At 53.6% G+C, this 12,717-nt stretch overlaps 1 protein-coding gene across 1 annotated transcript; it reads left to right on the top strand.

The window, feature by feature from the left end:
• The first annotated feature begins 2,927 nt into the window (after positions 1-2,927).
• ZC3H12A (zinc finger CCCH-type containing 12A) lies at positions 2,928-10,785 on the top strand. Its single transcript, XM_027886709.1, has 5 exons — positions 2,928-3,348; positions 6,274-6,413; positions 6,950-7,184; positions 7,672-7,778; positions 7,881-10,785. Exons 1-5 carry the CDS (start codon positions 2,948-2,950, stop codon positions 8,897-8,899), a joined length of 1,902 nt encoding a protein of 633 aa, XP_027742510.1. The 5' UTR covers positions 2,928-2,947; the 3' UTR covers positions 8,900-10,785.
• The last annotated feature ends 1,932 nt before the right edge of the window (positions 10,786-12,717 follow it).

The following is a 12,717-nucleotide window of genomic DNA, read 5'->3' as shown; positions in this document are numbered from 1 at the left end:
GCATGTCTTCCCAAAGAACTGGCACGAGGCCAGCTTCCTCCCTGCCAGCAGATAATAAGATTCTTGAATATCACCTATTTTGACTGTGCTAAATGTATGATGGGAGATGAAAGGCTTTGCCAGGGGACGAGCTCTTCCTTTAAAATCTGGGACATGGGAGTGGTAATCCTTAGAAAAATCCCTAGAAAAATGTGATGTCAGGATTTTACAAGACTTGTTCATGAGCGAGGAACCAGGCTGGAGAAAAGCTTTCACTGAGTCAGCAGAGAAGTGGATGGAGATGGAGGACTGGGAGGGACTGAGCCCATCCCTGGGACAGGGCTCTTGCTGTCTCAGACCACCTCGCCGTCCCCACTGCCTCTGGATGCTTTGGTTCATTTTTTGCCTACTAGAATTCTCAGCTCAGCAGGATGAGATGCTGCTGTCCTTGATGACCACCCTGAGGGCATCCAGCCTGGGTCTCACAGACTCCTCCTTGAACAGCCCTGTGCTCTCTTGGTCTGTGCTGGGGATTTCCACCTCTTTTCCTGTGGCCTCAGAGGCCTCTGAGGCACAAGCCCTGCTCAGCAGCCTGGCAGCACCAGCTGATGGTCCATCCTGCCACAGAAAGGGGCAATGCAGCTGCCCAACAATGGGCACAGCACTGGCAGGAAGGAGCAGAGCCTCGTGCCTTGCACATGGTGGTGAAGGGCATTGGCACCTCTGTGATTCCAGCAGGGGCTTTGTCCTGGGAATCTCCGTATCCTCAGAAGCTGCAGCCTCCACCACAACCTTTGCAGTGACAAAAAGATAGCACTTTCTGTTCAAGGTAGCCTGCAAATGTGAAAAAGAAAAAAATAATCAGTATCACCCACAAGGAGCTCTGGGGTGTGGCCAGCATGTGACCCCTTCTGACCTTCTGGGTTGAGAAGCCAACGGCTCCCCTCTCTTCTGGCTTCTCTTTCACCAAATCAAACAGATCCATGTGGCTGCTGTCACTGCTTTGCATAAATCAGGAGATCCAGCTTTGGGGTATTTCCTATAAGAAGCACATCTGTGGCCATACCTTCTGGTGCAATAGACTTTAGCCTGGAAGCAAGAGCACACAAACAATGCTAAATTCATGCTGACTGGAGTAGATTCCAAGGGAAAGAAGAATTGGGAAAGCACCTACTTAAGAACTGAGTAAGGATATTATCGCTGATCTGAATCTCAGTCTGTGTGTGTTACTGTTGAGTACACAGTGCGGTTTCAGACACGGCCAGAGACAAGGAAAAATGATTGTTTCGGGGTAACCACAAGGAAGATGAATGCAAATGTATTCCTGTAACTGGGAGAGTTCCTCACTCCTGAGCTGGGCTCTGGTACATGGCCTCAGGGAAGTAAATTTGCAACTACCTCCATTAAATTGTTTAGGGATGATTAATAAGAAGTCAGAGATGTGAAATTTTTGCACGTTGTGCAATGTTGGTTCAATCCCTGCAGTTCCCCGCAGTCTGCAGGGGTGGTTTAGCGCCTGGCAGGGGACAGGTACCGGCGGGTGACAGATGCTTCCTGCCAGCGCTTATCTCCTCCACACGCCCGGGCTGATAAGCTGCCACTGGCTGAATCACAGCCACCTGCACCATCGGGATCCAAGTGGCGCAAGGGACATGTGGCAGAGGCTCGGTCCCCTCGAAGTGCACGGCCAGGGTGTGGCCCTTGGGGGCACCCTCAGGGCAGGTGATGCCAGGGCCACCCCGGCAGAGATGCTGCCACGACCCCGGCCGTGCTCTGCGTGTCCATCATCAGGTCATTGGCTCTCCACTGTCACCGTGTGCCGTGTCCACACACCGGTGGCTGGAATTGCAGCTCATACAGAACATAAAAACCCACAAAGCCCCTTTGCCGACATGCCTGCAGCTCGCGGCTGTGTCACACGTTCCTTCTGCCCGAACGCTGCCTACAGCTCAGGCTGTGCTTGAACAGCAGCAGTGTGTCCCCAGGGACCCTCAGGGCCGTGGGTCTGTCCTCGCACCCAAACCCACCCGCCGTCTCCAGCCCCCTGTCCCAGCTCCCTCTCCAGTGTCAGCTCATGGGCCAGGGCCTTGTTCTCCTCACAGCTCCAGACATCCACCCCAGTGAGGGGCAGCAGGGCAGTGGTGTGTGCCCCACACACCCCACAGGGCAGGGGGTGCACCCTCCCTTGGGAAGCACCACACACGTGTTCAGGGCTCTGGGACTTCGTTAGCGTTTGACACCTCTGACAGGGACGGCAGGACTGAGAAAGGGCCACAAATGGAATTTCAGTGTTTTAACGATATAGCCAAGAGCTGGGAAATCGCCTGGGGGGCCAGCTCGTGCCCCAGGGACGCTGTACCGCAGGACTGCCTGGGCTGGCCCGGGGATCTGCGGGTCCCTCAGGAGGGCACGGGCGGCCCGGGCAGCAGAAGGGCACGTTTCCCTAGGGAGCGGCCTCTCGGGGCAGATCAGCCAAGCTGCGACACGGTTTGCACAAGCCCAGGTGTTCGCAGCCGGGACCGCGACCGGGACGTGTCCGTGTCCGTGTCCGTGTCCCCGTCCCTGCCCGAACTGTGCCGGGAGGCTCCGGCGGGGCCGGGCCGGGCGGGGCGGGCCGGGAAGCGGCGGCCGCTCCGCCCCCCCCGCTCTGCCCTTCCGCCCCGCGCGGCGCTCCCGGCCCGGGTATAAAGCGGCGGCCGCAGCCGCCCTGCTCCGGTCCCATGGCGATGCAGCGGCGGCCCGGCGGCGGCAGCGGCCCGGTGAGCGCGGGGGGAGCGGAGCGGGGCGGGCGGCTCCGGGGCAGGGGCTCGTCCGGGCCAGGGGCTCGTCCGGGCCGGGAGGGGAGCGGGCGTGGCGGGGGCTCGGCCGGGCCGGGAGGGGAGCGGGGGTGGCGGGGCCGCTGCTGACGCCGCTGTCGCCCCGCAGGTCCGGACGGCGAGCGGAGGCCGCGGGTGCCCCGCCGGGAGCCATGAGCGCGGGCAGCGTCGCCCCGGGCTGGCCTGAGGCGCTGCCGGGCGCGGCCCGGCCCGCGGCGGGGATGAGCGGCAGGGAGAGCCCCGAGGGGCCCGGGGACGGCCCCGAGCTGCAGCTGAAGGTGGATTTCTTCCGCAAGCTCGGCTACTCCTCGGAGGAGATCCGCGTCGTGCTGCAGAAGCTGGGCCTGGGCGCCGACACCAACACGGTGCTGGGGGAGCTGGTGAAGCACGGCCCGGCCGAGCGGGACGGCCCCGAGGCCGCGCCCGAGCCCGGCGAGGCCCCGCTGGTCCCCCGGGGGGGCACCGGCACCAAGTCCCCCGCGCCCGGCCCCGAGGAGACCGAGAGCGACAACCTGAAGCCCATCGTCATCGATGGCAGCAACGTGGCCATGAGGTGCGTGCGGGGCTGGGTTTGTGTGACCTCCGGAGCTGAGCTGTGCCAGGCGCACGGGAGGGGAAAACGCCGGGTTGCTCGCTCAAAGCAGGCACGGCTGGGTGCCCGGGAGGGGGCTGGTCATACTTTCCAAGGTGCCTCGCTAACACGCACGGCTCTCACGCGGACGAGCATCATGTTTGCCAGTGCGGGCTGGTCCTGGCACGGCTCTGCTCGCCCAGAGCCAGCGGTCACGGGGCAGTGACGAGGGCAGCCGAGCTTCCTGCGAAACACACGTTTCCTCTTGTGCTCCAGCGCTGAGGGGATAACTGAAGAGACATTGTCCTCTTAATCAGTGGCTTTGTGTAAGTTTCCGTGTCGGGAAGTTGCTCAATAAATAATTATAGGGTTAATTAAAGAAGACTTTGTAATACAGAGCTGTCTCCTGCATTGGAGCCCAATCTCCAAATTGTGACTCTTGTAGTTTGGTGAATTTCTGTACACCGTAGAGAATGAAGTGTTGAAGGTGTCACCAAAGCAGGGCTGTGGCTCATTCTCAGCATCTTGGATGTCCTGGTGCTGCTGGAACAGGTCCTGTCGAGCACTGTGACCAGAACACCCAGAATCTCAGGGCTGGATATTTATTGGTGTGATGTTCCAACTTTCACTCTGGGTTTTGCTCCCACGGTGGTGAGCATTGCCTGCCCCCACCCCAAGCCTGGCAGCGTGTGCTCCCCACCTATGCTTGGGATGGTCCTGGACTCTCTTTAATTTCATGCAACAGGTTCAGAATTGGGCTCTGAAAGCTCTTTCTGTTGCAGAAGCCACCTCCCTTGCTGTGTATGTTTGTGTGCAGGTTTTATAAAAAATAATCCTGGGTGCAGGCAGAGCCTCTCCGTGTGTTGTGGTAGGTTTGTCTGAGGTGAAAGTGCTGCATGGAGGTTGGTTTGCAGGTGTGGTTTTTCTCCAAGCCCTGGTTGACAGTTCCGAGAACAGGACTGAGAAAAGATGGGGCACAGTTGGCTGTGCAACTGGGACAGAGCTCAGGGCAAACAAGGAAATGGGGATGGCAGTGGAGTGTGAAAGCCATGCCCAGGGTCCCTGCAGGAGGGCCTGTTCCTGTTCCAGCCCTCTCCACAATTTTTCAGGCACTATGGAAAATGGCCCATTGTGAGCTTGGGCTGATAAGTGACTCTAGCAGCGCAGTTTACCTTGGATAAGTGCTGGAGCATTAACAGCAGGATTGGGTGTGTTTGTTAATAATGAGCCTCTTACCCGTCAAAGTTATCCCAAAATGCAGAGGGGAACTCACAGCAACTGTGAGTCAGGGCAGGCCAGAGCCCAGGGTCTCACATGAGAGAAGCAGTGTGGCTTTTTTTAAGCAGTTTGCTAGAAGGGGAATTCCATTCTGAAACTTCCTGTATTGATGGTGTGATGTTCCCTGCTGATTCATTTGCAGTGTGTACCGCGGCCTCCCTCAACAGCTCTTGACAAACTTATGCAAATCACAGTGGAAATTAGTTTTTACTTCCTTCTAAGGGAATTTTTCTTTGGCTGCTGCCAAATCAGATCAGCCCAATTAGCTGCCTTCTGGAGGTTTGAGGTTGGTAGCAGGGACTCAAAAAAAACACAGGGACTTGAAACCCAAACGAAAATGTACAACCCACCAAAAAACTCTGTTTTTTCACGTATCCCTTTAAAAGATTACATGCCTGGATATTTATAGCTATACTCATGTGATGTTAGAGAAAATTTTTAGAGCACCTTCTGATGTTGACTGTGAGCCCTCTGTAATTTGGGATTCTTTTGGAGATATGTTAGGCATCTTTTTCGATGTTAGTTGTGTTGCCAAGAGTTTCAGTTTTTAGAATAAGTATCTTTGTACAGCTCTTCAACCTTCTTTGTAGTTTCAGAGAAAGGGAGAGGCCAGGAGGGGAAGTGAAGTTCCTCTGTGGTGGTGCCTCTGCGGGAATGGCGCTGGGGAGGAGCCACTGGGCTGCAAAAGGCTGGTGGAAGCTGAAATGTCATTCACGTGTAGATGGGAAGAGTAAGACTTGGGAGAGGTAGTGACTAGGTGGAGAAAATTCCTGAATTCTAAGAGCAGCTGCCTTCAGCGTAGTGCATGTTCCTGGAATTCCCTCAGGGATCCCCAGAGCCACAAACTGGGCTGGAATACAGAGATGTTGAAGGTTTGCCAGAACCATTATCAGCATAAGAGCTGATTGCACTGTAATACTACTGCTTGTAAAATAGGAGAGGTAGTTTCCTCTTAGAAGTTCTGGAAACTTATTGATATGACCTAGTGAATAATTAAAAAGCACTTTTGCATCGGTACGTGGCTTCTGACATGGTTGTCAAACTTTGTTCTTCAACTACCACGAGCTGTTCGTTCATCCAGCACTGAACACAGGAAATGTTTCCCTTTTGTGCAAATAGTGCATTTGTTGCTGAGTTTTGGAGCCAGAATGTAATGAAGAAGCATAAAGAGTGCATAAAACATCTTGTTTCCCTGAAGTGATCAGAACAACTTTGCAAGCAAACTGCCAGTGAGGGACCAGTGCACCCTGGCAGGGACAGCCACCGGCATTAGCTGGCAGTGTAGAACTAAGAGGGTTTGAGATCACATTGTGCTCAGGGCTAAAAATAAGCATTGGAAGTCCAGGGTTGAAACAGAGGCTGTTTCAGAGCAGCTGCAGCAGTTCCAGCTGCTCCTTCCCAGTGAGGATTTGGGTGTTTACTGGTATCCTGACGTGCTGAAAGGAATAGTAAAGTTGGGCAGGTCTGGGTGAGGGTGTTCCAGGAGGCAAGCACCGAATGCTGCCTGTGCTCCTCAACACTTCACTGAAGCTTGTCCAGCTTGCTGGCTTCCTTTGCTTGGTGCCTTGCCTGACTGGTCTGTACTGAATAATGAAGTAATGAAATCCTTACTTTTCTCCTTCACTGCAGCCATGGCAATAAAGAAGTGTTCTCCTGCCGAGGTATCCTTCTGGCTGTCCAGTGGTTCTGGGACAGGGGACACAAGGATATTACAGTCTTTGTGCCGTCATGGAGGAAGGAGCAACCCCGACCAGATGTACTCATAACAGGTGTGGAAATATGAAAACCAAAAGTAGCTTTTCAGGCTGACTCTGTCACTTAATGAGCTTGCAGAGTTCTGCCTAAGTCAGTAATTAACTTCAGAATGGAAGGTCTGAGTAGTAGGAGGTCCAGTGAGCTGAGCTGACCAGGGAGAATTAGTCATTAACTTCTCCCCTAAGCAAGCTTTTGCCTGAATCAGCTGCAGTAATTCTGAGAACCAGAAATGGAATACTGCTCTGCTTCTTAACTCTTTCTCATTTCTTGATTTATTTTTTTCCCCCTCTTTGAGGGATATACGTTGTGCTGTATTTGACTGAAGCATATTTAGTCAGAATTACTCAAATTGAGGGGAATTTTCTCTAAACTTGCAAACATCTGAGATTTCCGAGTGACTCGGAACAGAGATGATTGGGATTGAGTCCAGTCTGGCTTGTGGACAGATGGAATGACTTCACATGCATTTTGTTGCTCACGTACAATGTTACTGTGTGCGTGTGAAGGCCTTTGGGCTGTGCGGGTGTGCTCACAGCTGTGTGTGTTCCAGACCAGTACATCCTCCGTGACCTGGAGAAGAAGAAGATCCTGGTGTTCACGCCGTCCCGGCGGGTCGGGGGCAAGCGCGTGGTGTGCTACGACGACCGGTTCATCGTCAAGTTGGCCCACGAGTCCGACGGCATCGTCGTGTCCAATGACACCTACCGGGACCTGCAGAACGAGCGGCCCGAGTGGAAGAAATTCATCGAGGAGCGGCTGCTGATGTATTCCTTCGTCAATGACAAGTACGGCCCCATCTTCCTGGGCTCTGGAAAGAGATCTCTCTGAGCATGCTGGCTTGTTCTAGTGGAGCAACAGCAAGCGATGCATGGAAAGAGCAAAGTGCTGGTACAGAATTAAAGAAAGCTGGAGCAATACAAAGGCAAAAGGAGTTGGAGGCAGCTCAGTAGCTGCTCATGGTGTGGAGCCAGGAGCTCTGTTGTAGTGAAGCTCCCGGGAGAGCTCCGGGGCTTGATTTCCTCACAAGACAATTGTTAGCAGGCCCAGCAGCAGGTACTAATTCTGGTCAGCAGCTGAGCACTAACCCTCTTCTGTGCCTGAAGGGAAGCATTTTGAGCTGATGTGGACTGGGTGACAGGAGGGTTATATCTGCAGGAAACAGGAGAGCTTTGTAGGGCTCAGATAGCTTTTAATCTTTGGTGACTTTGAGAAGAAATGAAACCCTGACCCAGGAAAGTGAACTGCTCCTGACTGAAATTTATTTTTCTTTAGGTTTATGCCTCCGGATGATCCCTTAGGGCGTCATGGCCCCAGCCTGGACAACTTCCTCAGGAAGAAACCTGTGGTGCCAGAACACAAGAAACAGCAGTGCCCTTATGGTAAGATGCCTCCTACATGTGAAGGGCAAGGTGTCTGTGCAAGTGTCATTCATAATTTAGTCAAATCCAGCTGCTCATTCCATGCTCTGCCTTTCCTCACAGGGAAGAAATGCACTTATGGAATTAAGTGTAAGTTCTACCACCCTGAAAGGATCAACCAGCCCCAGCGCTCGTTAGCTGATGAGCTCCGTGCCAACGCAAGGCTGTCTCCAACCAGAAGCACCAGTGCCAAGGAGGAGAAAAAGGGCAAAAGAGGCTCCCAGGCAGAGCTCTTGTGCTCGGTGCCCACGGAGAGTGACAAAAGCTCTTTGCAGAAGGTCTCTGCAGAGAGGAAGAGCTTGGCCCACAAAGCCAAGCCCAGCGATGTTCCCCTCCAGGCCAAAGGCTGTGTGTCGGGCAGTGTCCCCCCGAACAGTGGGAGCCACAGGTCCTCTGACAGGTACCAACAGCCTCACATGGACTCTCTGTCTTACATCTCTCAGGAGCGTCTTGACTCAGGCATCGGTTCTCTGGAGAACCAGCTGTCTGACATGTGGCCTCACAGATGTACCAGTCACTGTGATCACTCCCATGCTGAGCAGGTGCCTGTCTGCACCTGTGGCAGGCAGAGAGCTGCCTACCCACATTCTCCCAGCTTAGAGCAGAACGGTCTGGTCTCCTACAAGCACAGCTCCCATAAATCCTCCTCCTCTGGTGCTAGCTTCCTGCAGTACAGCCCTGAGGTCTCTCACTCGGGAGCCCCCCACTCTTTCTCAGGCTATGGAGTACCTGTGCACCCGAGCAGTGCGGGGCAGTTCAGCCTGCCCGGTGAGTTCAGTGCCCCCCCGCCCCCCTCGCGGGACTTCTGGTCAGAGCCGTACCCGCTGCCTCAGGTGAGATCCCCCGGGGCCCACGACCCCCGGGCGCTGCAGAGGGGCCTGGGCCCGGCCTACGGGGACTCGGGGCCGTGGGCTGGCTCGGAGCAGTTCGCAGAGGAGCGGGCCAGCGTGCACGTCAAGCTGTGCGGCATCTTCCACCCCCACCTGGTGGATGCAGTGATGAGCCGCTTCCCGCGCCTGCTGGACCCCCAGCGCCTGGCTGCCGAGATCCTCACCTACAAGGCTCAGAACCCGGGCATGTGAGGCGGTGCTGAGGGCAGCAGGGCACGGGGAGAGCTTGAGGGGGGCTGTGTTTCCCTCTGCAGCTGCCACAGATGCCTTCTGAGTGCTCCTCCGTACTCCTTGGAAGTACCAGGGTCCAATTGGATGCTGGATGGCAGATGGGGGGTGCTCACAGCAACTTCTGCTCTAGCTGTGACCATGTGCCCTTCAGAGAGATGAGAGCACCTGGGGTCCCATCTTCCCTGGGGCTGCTGAGTGGGAGCAGAGGCTGCAGCTCCAGAGCAGGAGTGTTCCTTTGGGGTTCATGAGAATCCAGCACACCCTGAATTACTGCAGCTGTCCAGAGCTAGATGTGTCCTTGCCCCTCCCGTTACCTTCAGTTTTGAGATGGCTTTGTGCACTATGGAACTTAGAGAGAAAACTCGGGGAGGCTCTAAGAGAGAAGGGGATGCTGCCTTTGCAGTGGCCTGTGGCTGGTTTGTGAAGACCCAAATGCATTGTCAAAACTGTTCCTAGCTCCTGACTAACCCTCTTTCCTAAATCCCACCATGTGGATCTGTGACAAATGTTGGGCTATAAATCCAATCTGAAGATGGGTTGAGATGACCTTAATTTGGTCTTACTGGTGCACTTCTCTCATGATGCTTTCCACAACCCTCCCACCTCAGCCTGCCTTCCTGAGGTAAGGTAATTCTTCCACAAGTGCTTAGTGAGCTGCTCAGCTCCTGGAGAGCAGGAGCACAGTCCTTGCTCAGGAGGAGTGGCAGACACTGCTCCAGAGCTGCATGTGCTAACAACTGCAGTGTCAGAGCAGGTGGGTGACCTGAGCACCCTGTGGGTGCTGCTCTGGGACAGTCACCTGGCCCAGGCTGGCTCTGTACAGCCCTGATGAGGATTTATGATGTGCCTTTTGCCTTCAGACAGCAATAGAACAGCTGTAGTCACAGCTGGACTGCTGCCAGGGCCCTTCCTGAGGAGACTTTAATATTTCTCTCTAAAGCTGTTGCTTCCTCTTCTTCCTCACCAATGTTCCCCCATCCCCCTTGGCTGTGCCCAGCTTGAGCAGCATCCAGAATTGTAGAATAAGAGTTATTTGGCAAGACTGTTCCTGTTTCATTTCCTCTTACTCTGTAAGATGTTTTCTACTGTAGATACTGTAAGAGATTTTAAATATGCAAAACCAGTTGCTGTAGTAATTGGTTCTGGTCCTGGAATTTTGCTGTGCTTGGGATGCAGAGATGTTCCTGGCACTTGCAGGCCAGAAGCAGTTGATTTGTTGATACACATTGTATCTGTGTGTGTTGTTGTTTTCTAAATACAATACGCCCTTCTGTGGTTAAACCAAGGTCGTTGAGTGGCAAATTAGGAAGTGGAGAGTGGAATGCAGCTGGTCCTGGAACCCTCCTGGGAACAGTGTTGTCTATTCCTGCTCTTCCCTCTTATGTCCGAGGAGTGACCTGCCCAGACTGGCACCATGTGCCACGAGACCACAGGGACACAGAAACCTGTATACCTGGTTAATAATGATACATTACAAATTAGTAATGTTTCATGTTAGTAAGCAAAATGCTTCTTAATTTTAAGTAACCTGATACTTTGCATATTTGTAAATTACAGGAAAAATGGTTTTTAATGTTATTGTCCAGCACTTTGCTGCTTGCAGTTTTAATCAGTGCTGTTCCTGCCTCAGCCGTGTGTTACTCGGTGAGGTGGGTTTGCATTTCTGGTGGAATGCTGGTATCTGCTGCTTCTCTTGCAATCAGAAGATTAACATTTTGTACTCCCCAGCTGACACTTGCTGAATTTTCTGTATCACTATGCAGTATAGTCATGTACTGAGTGGCCATGTGACAGCCATGGCAAAGGAAGAACTGTGTTACATAAATAAAACATGCTGAGTTGACATAGTTGGTCTCTGGTGGCTTTTTGGAGGAACATTCAACATTTTGGCTGGCATTCCATGAAAAGTCAGAAACCATCCTTCCTCCCCTGGGTTCCTCTGACAGGCTTCGCTGAGGGCTTGTTATTGACAGGCTGTTAATTGATACAGTGAGACCAAAACATCCAGCTGCTGTGGCAGATAAGAGCATGTGCAGTGTTTGCTGTTTATTTGGCAGCACTGGGGTTTCTCAGTGCCTGGGGCAGGCACTGGCAGGGGAAGGTGGAACGAGAGAAGTTGTGGGTGTCTCGGGTGCTAAAGCACAGAACACTGATGGGAATTTTGAAATCAGCACGAGCTGTGTTCAGTTTTAAGGGGCAATTCCCTAGTATGGTCTGGAAACAACTGCATATTTTATTCAGTTATGGCACACCCATATCAGCTGTTGAGTGTGGAATATGCGAAGTGTCCAGACTCTGGACAGGCTCTGAAGGTTTGTTATGGACTGGAAGTGCAGCAGGAATATCAGTGCTCACATTGCTGTGTAGGGATCTTCCCCTCCCACCTGCTCCAGTGCAGCACAGCACATTCTTATCTCACCAGTTAAATAACTTTATGGTCTGTATTCAAACTTGGGCTCTGCTTTTACCACAGGACAATGACTCTGTAGTTAATCAGAAACGAGGAAGGCAAGTGCTCCCAGAGACAGCTGCGTTTCAAAACAAACCTGGAACTTCAGAGTCTGAAAGGACTTTTATTGGCTGTGGCCGAGGAACTCTCTGGGGCTGTCACTGCAGTGACAGAGCTCACGTGGCTCTGTGCATGTGTGGGGTGATGGAGTGGTGTGTTACAGATCTGAGCACACCTTTAACCAGGTGTGGAGTCTGCTGCTGTCCTTGGTGGGGTCTGTAGCTGAAAAATGCTGCAGGGTGTTAAGGCTGCTTTTCCTGTAAAAGACCTTTAATAGGTAATTCTAGTTTTGCAGGATGTGCAGAGGCAGGAGGATGTTTATTTTTGCTTCCCTCGAAGCTGGTCTGACACAATTCAAGGAATCAGTGCAGAGGTTCATAACTGGAGCAGTTTGGGAGGGTCAGGCCCTAGCACAGATCTGGTCAAAGCTATTCCCACAAGCTGCTGCATTTGCTGCCGGGGCAACTGGCCCACCCAGCTGCCATCCCACTGCTGGCCTTGGAATTCTCTCCTTCCCTCACACAAGGTTCTGTGGGAGCAAAGCTGCTCCCAGAGCATCCCTTGTATTCTGGGTAAGCATTGCCTCCCCAGGGGCTGCTCACCAGCAGCTTGGGAAATGGGAATGCTAATTGGAACTGCTGCTGCTGCTGCTGCACATTTTCCCCACTTGCACAGTCTGCAGAGTTGTTGCAGTTGCCCCCCTGCACACACAGGCAGCCTCGCTGGGCTGTCAGTGCAGGATTTGGGGGTGTGTGAAAAAAAAACAACATCACAGGGTGCATCCTGTGCTCAGGACTCCCTGAGTGGGGAGAGGCTGCCATGACTGCTGAGCTTTTGCTTTGTGTCCTGGGCCAGCCAAAATGGGTCAGAGAGGCTTGTCAGCTCACGGGGCTGCTGGGGAGAAGGAGGTCACACATGGGCCTACTGAAGGTTTCCTGTGCTCAGGGGGTTCCCAGCCCTCATCCTGCGTGCTGTTGAGCTCGGGGGAAGGCCAGCTCCTCTGAGCAGCCCAGCCCCCTCCCTGGGGCTCAGTCGCCTCTCCCTGGCACCATGGCCCTGTGCTGAACTTCCATCCGAACCCAGCTGGTTCCTCCCAGCAGGGGATTTCTAGGATGTGGCTATCTCAGTTCTATCTTTTTAAGGATTCCAGAGGCAGGAGTCTGACCCAGGTTCCTGTGCAGGCCATGGGACAGGGGCTGGTGTGTAACGAGAGCACACATGTGGGAGCCCTCATGGGGGGTTTGGTGGTGTCACCCACCTGGGGCTCCCG

The sequence above is a fragment of the Empidonax traillii genome, unplaced genomic scaffold (assembly GCF_003031625.1).
Source record: "Empidonax traillii isolate 1590-97213 ecotype Southwest subspecies unplaced genomic scaffold, ASM303162v1 scaffold192:size804837, whole genome shotgun sequence".
In the NCBI taxonomy this organism is placed as follows: Eukaryota; Metazoa; Chordata; class Aves; order Passeriformes; family Tyrannidae; genus Empidonax; species Empidonax traillii.
This window is presented reverse-complemented; position numbering and strand designations above follow the sequence as displayed.

Coding starts and splice junctions, on each gene's coding strand:
- ZC3H12A (XM_027886709.1), top strand. CDS start 2,948: ATGAGCGCGGGCAGCGTCGCCCCGGGCTGGCCTGAGGCGCTGCCGGGC. Junction 3,349..6,273: donor GGCAGCAACGTGGCCATGAG/GTGCGTGCGGGG, acceptor CCTTCACTGCAG/CCATGGCAATAAAGAAGTGT. Junction 7,779..7,880: donor GAAACAGCAGTGCCCTTATG/GTAAGATGCCTC, acceptor CTTTCCTCACAG/GGAAGAAATGCACTTATGGA.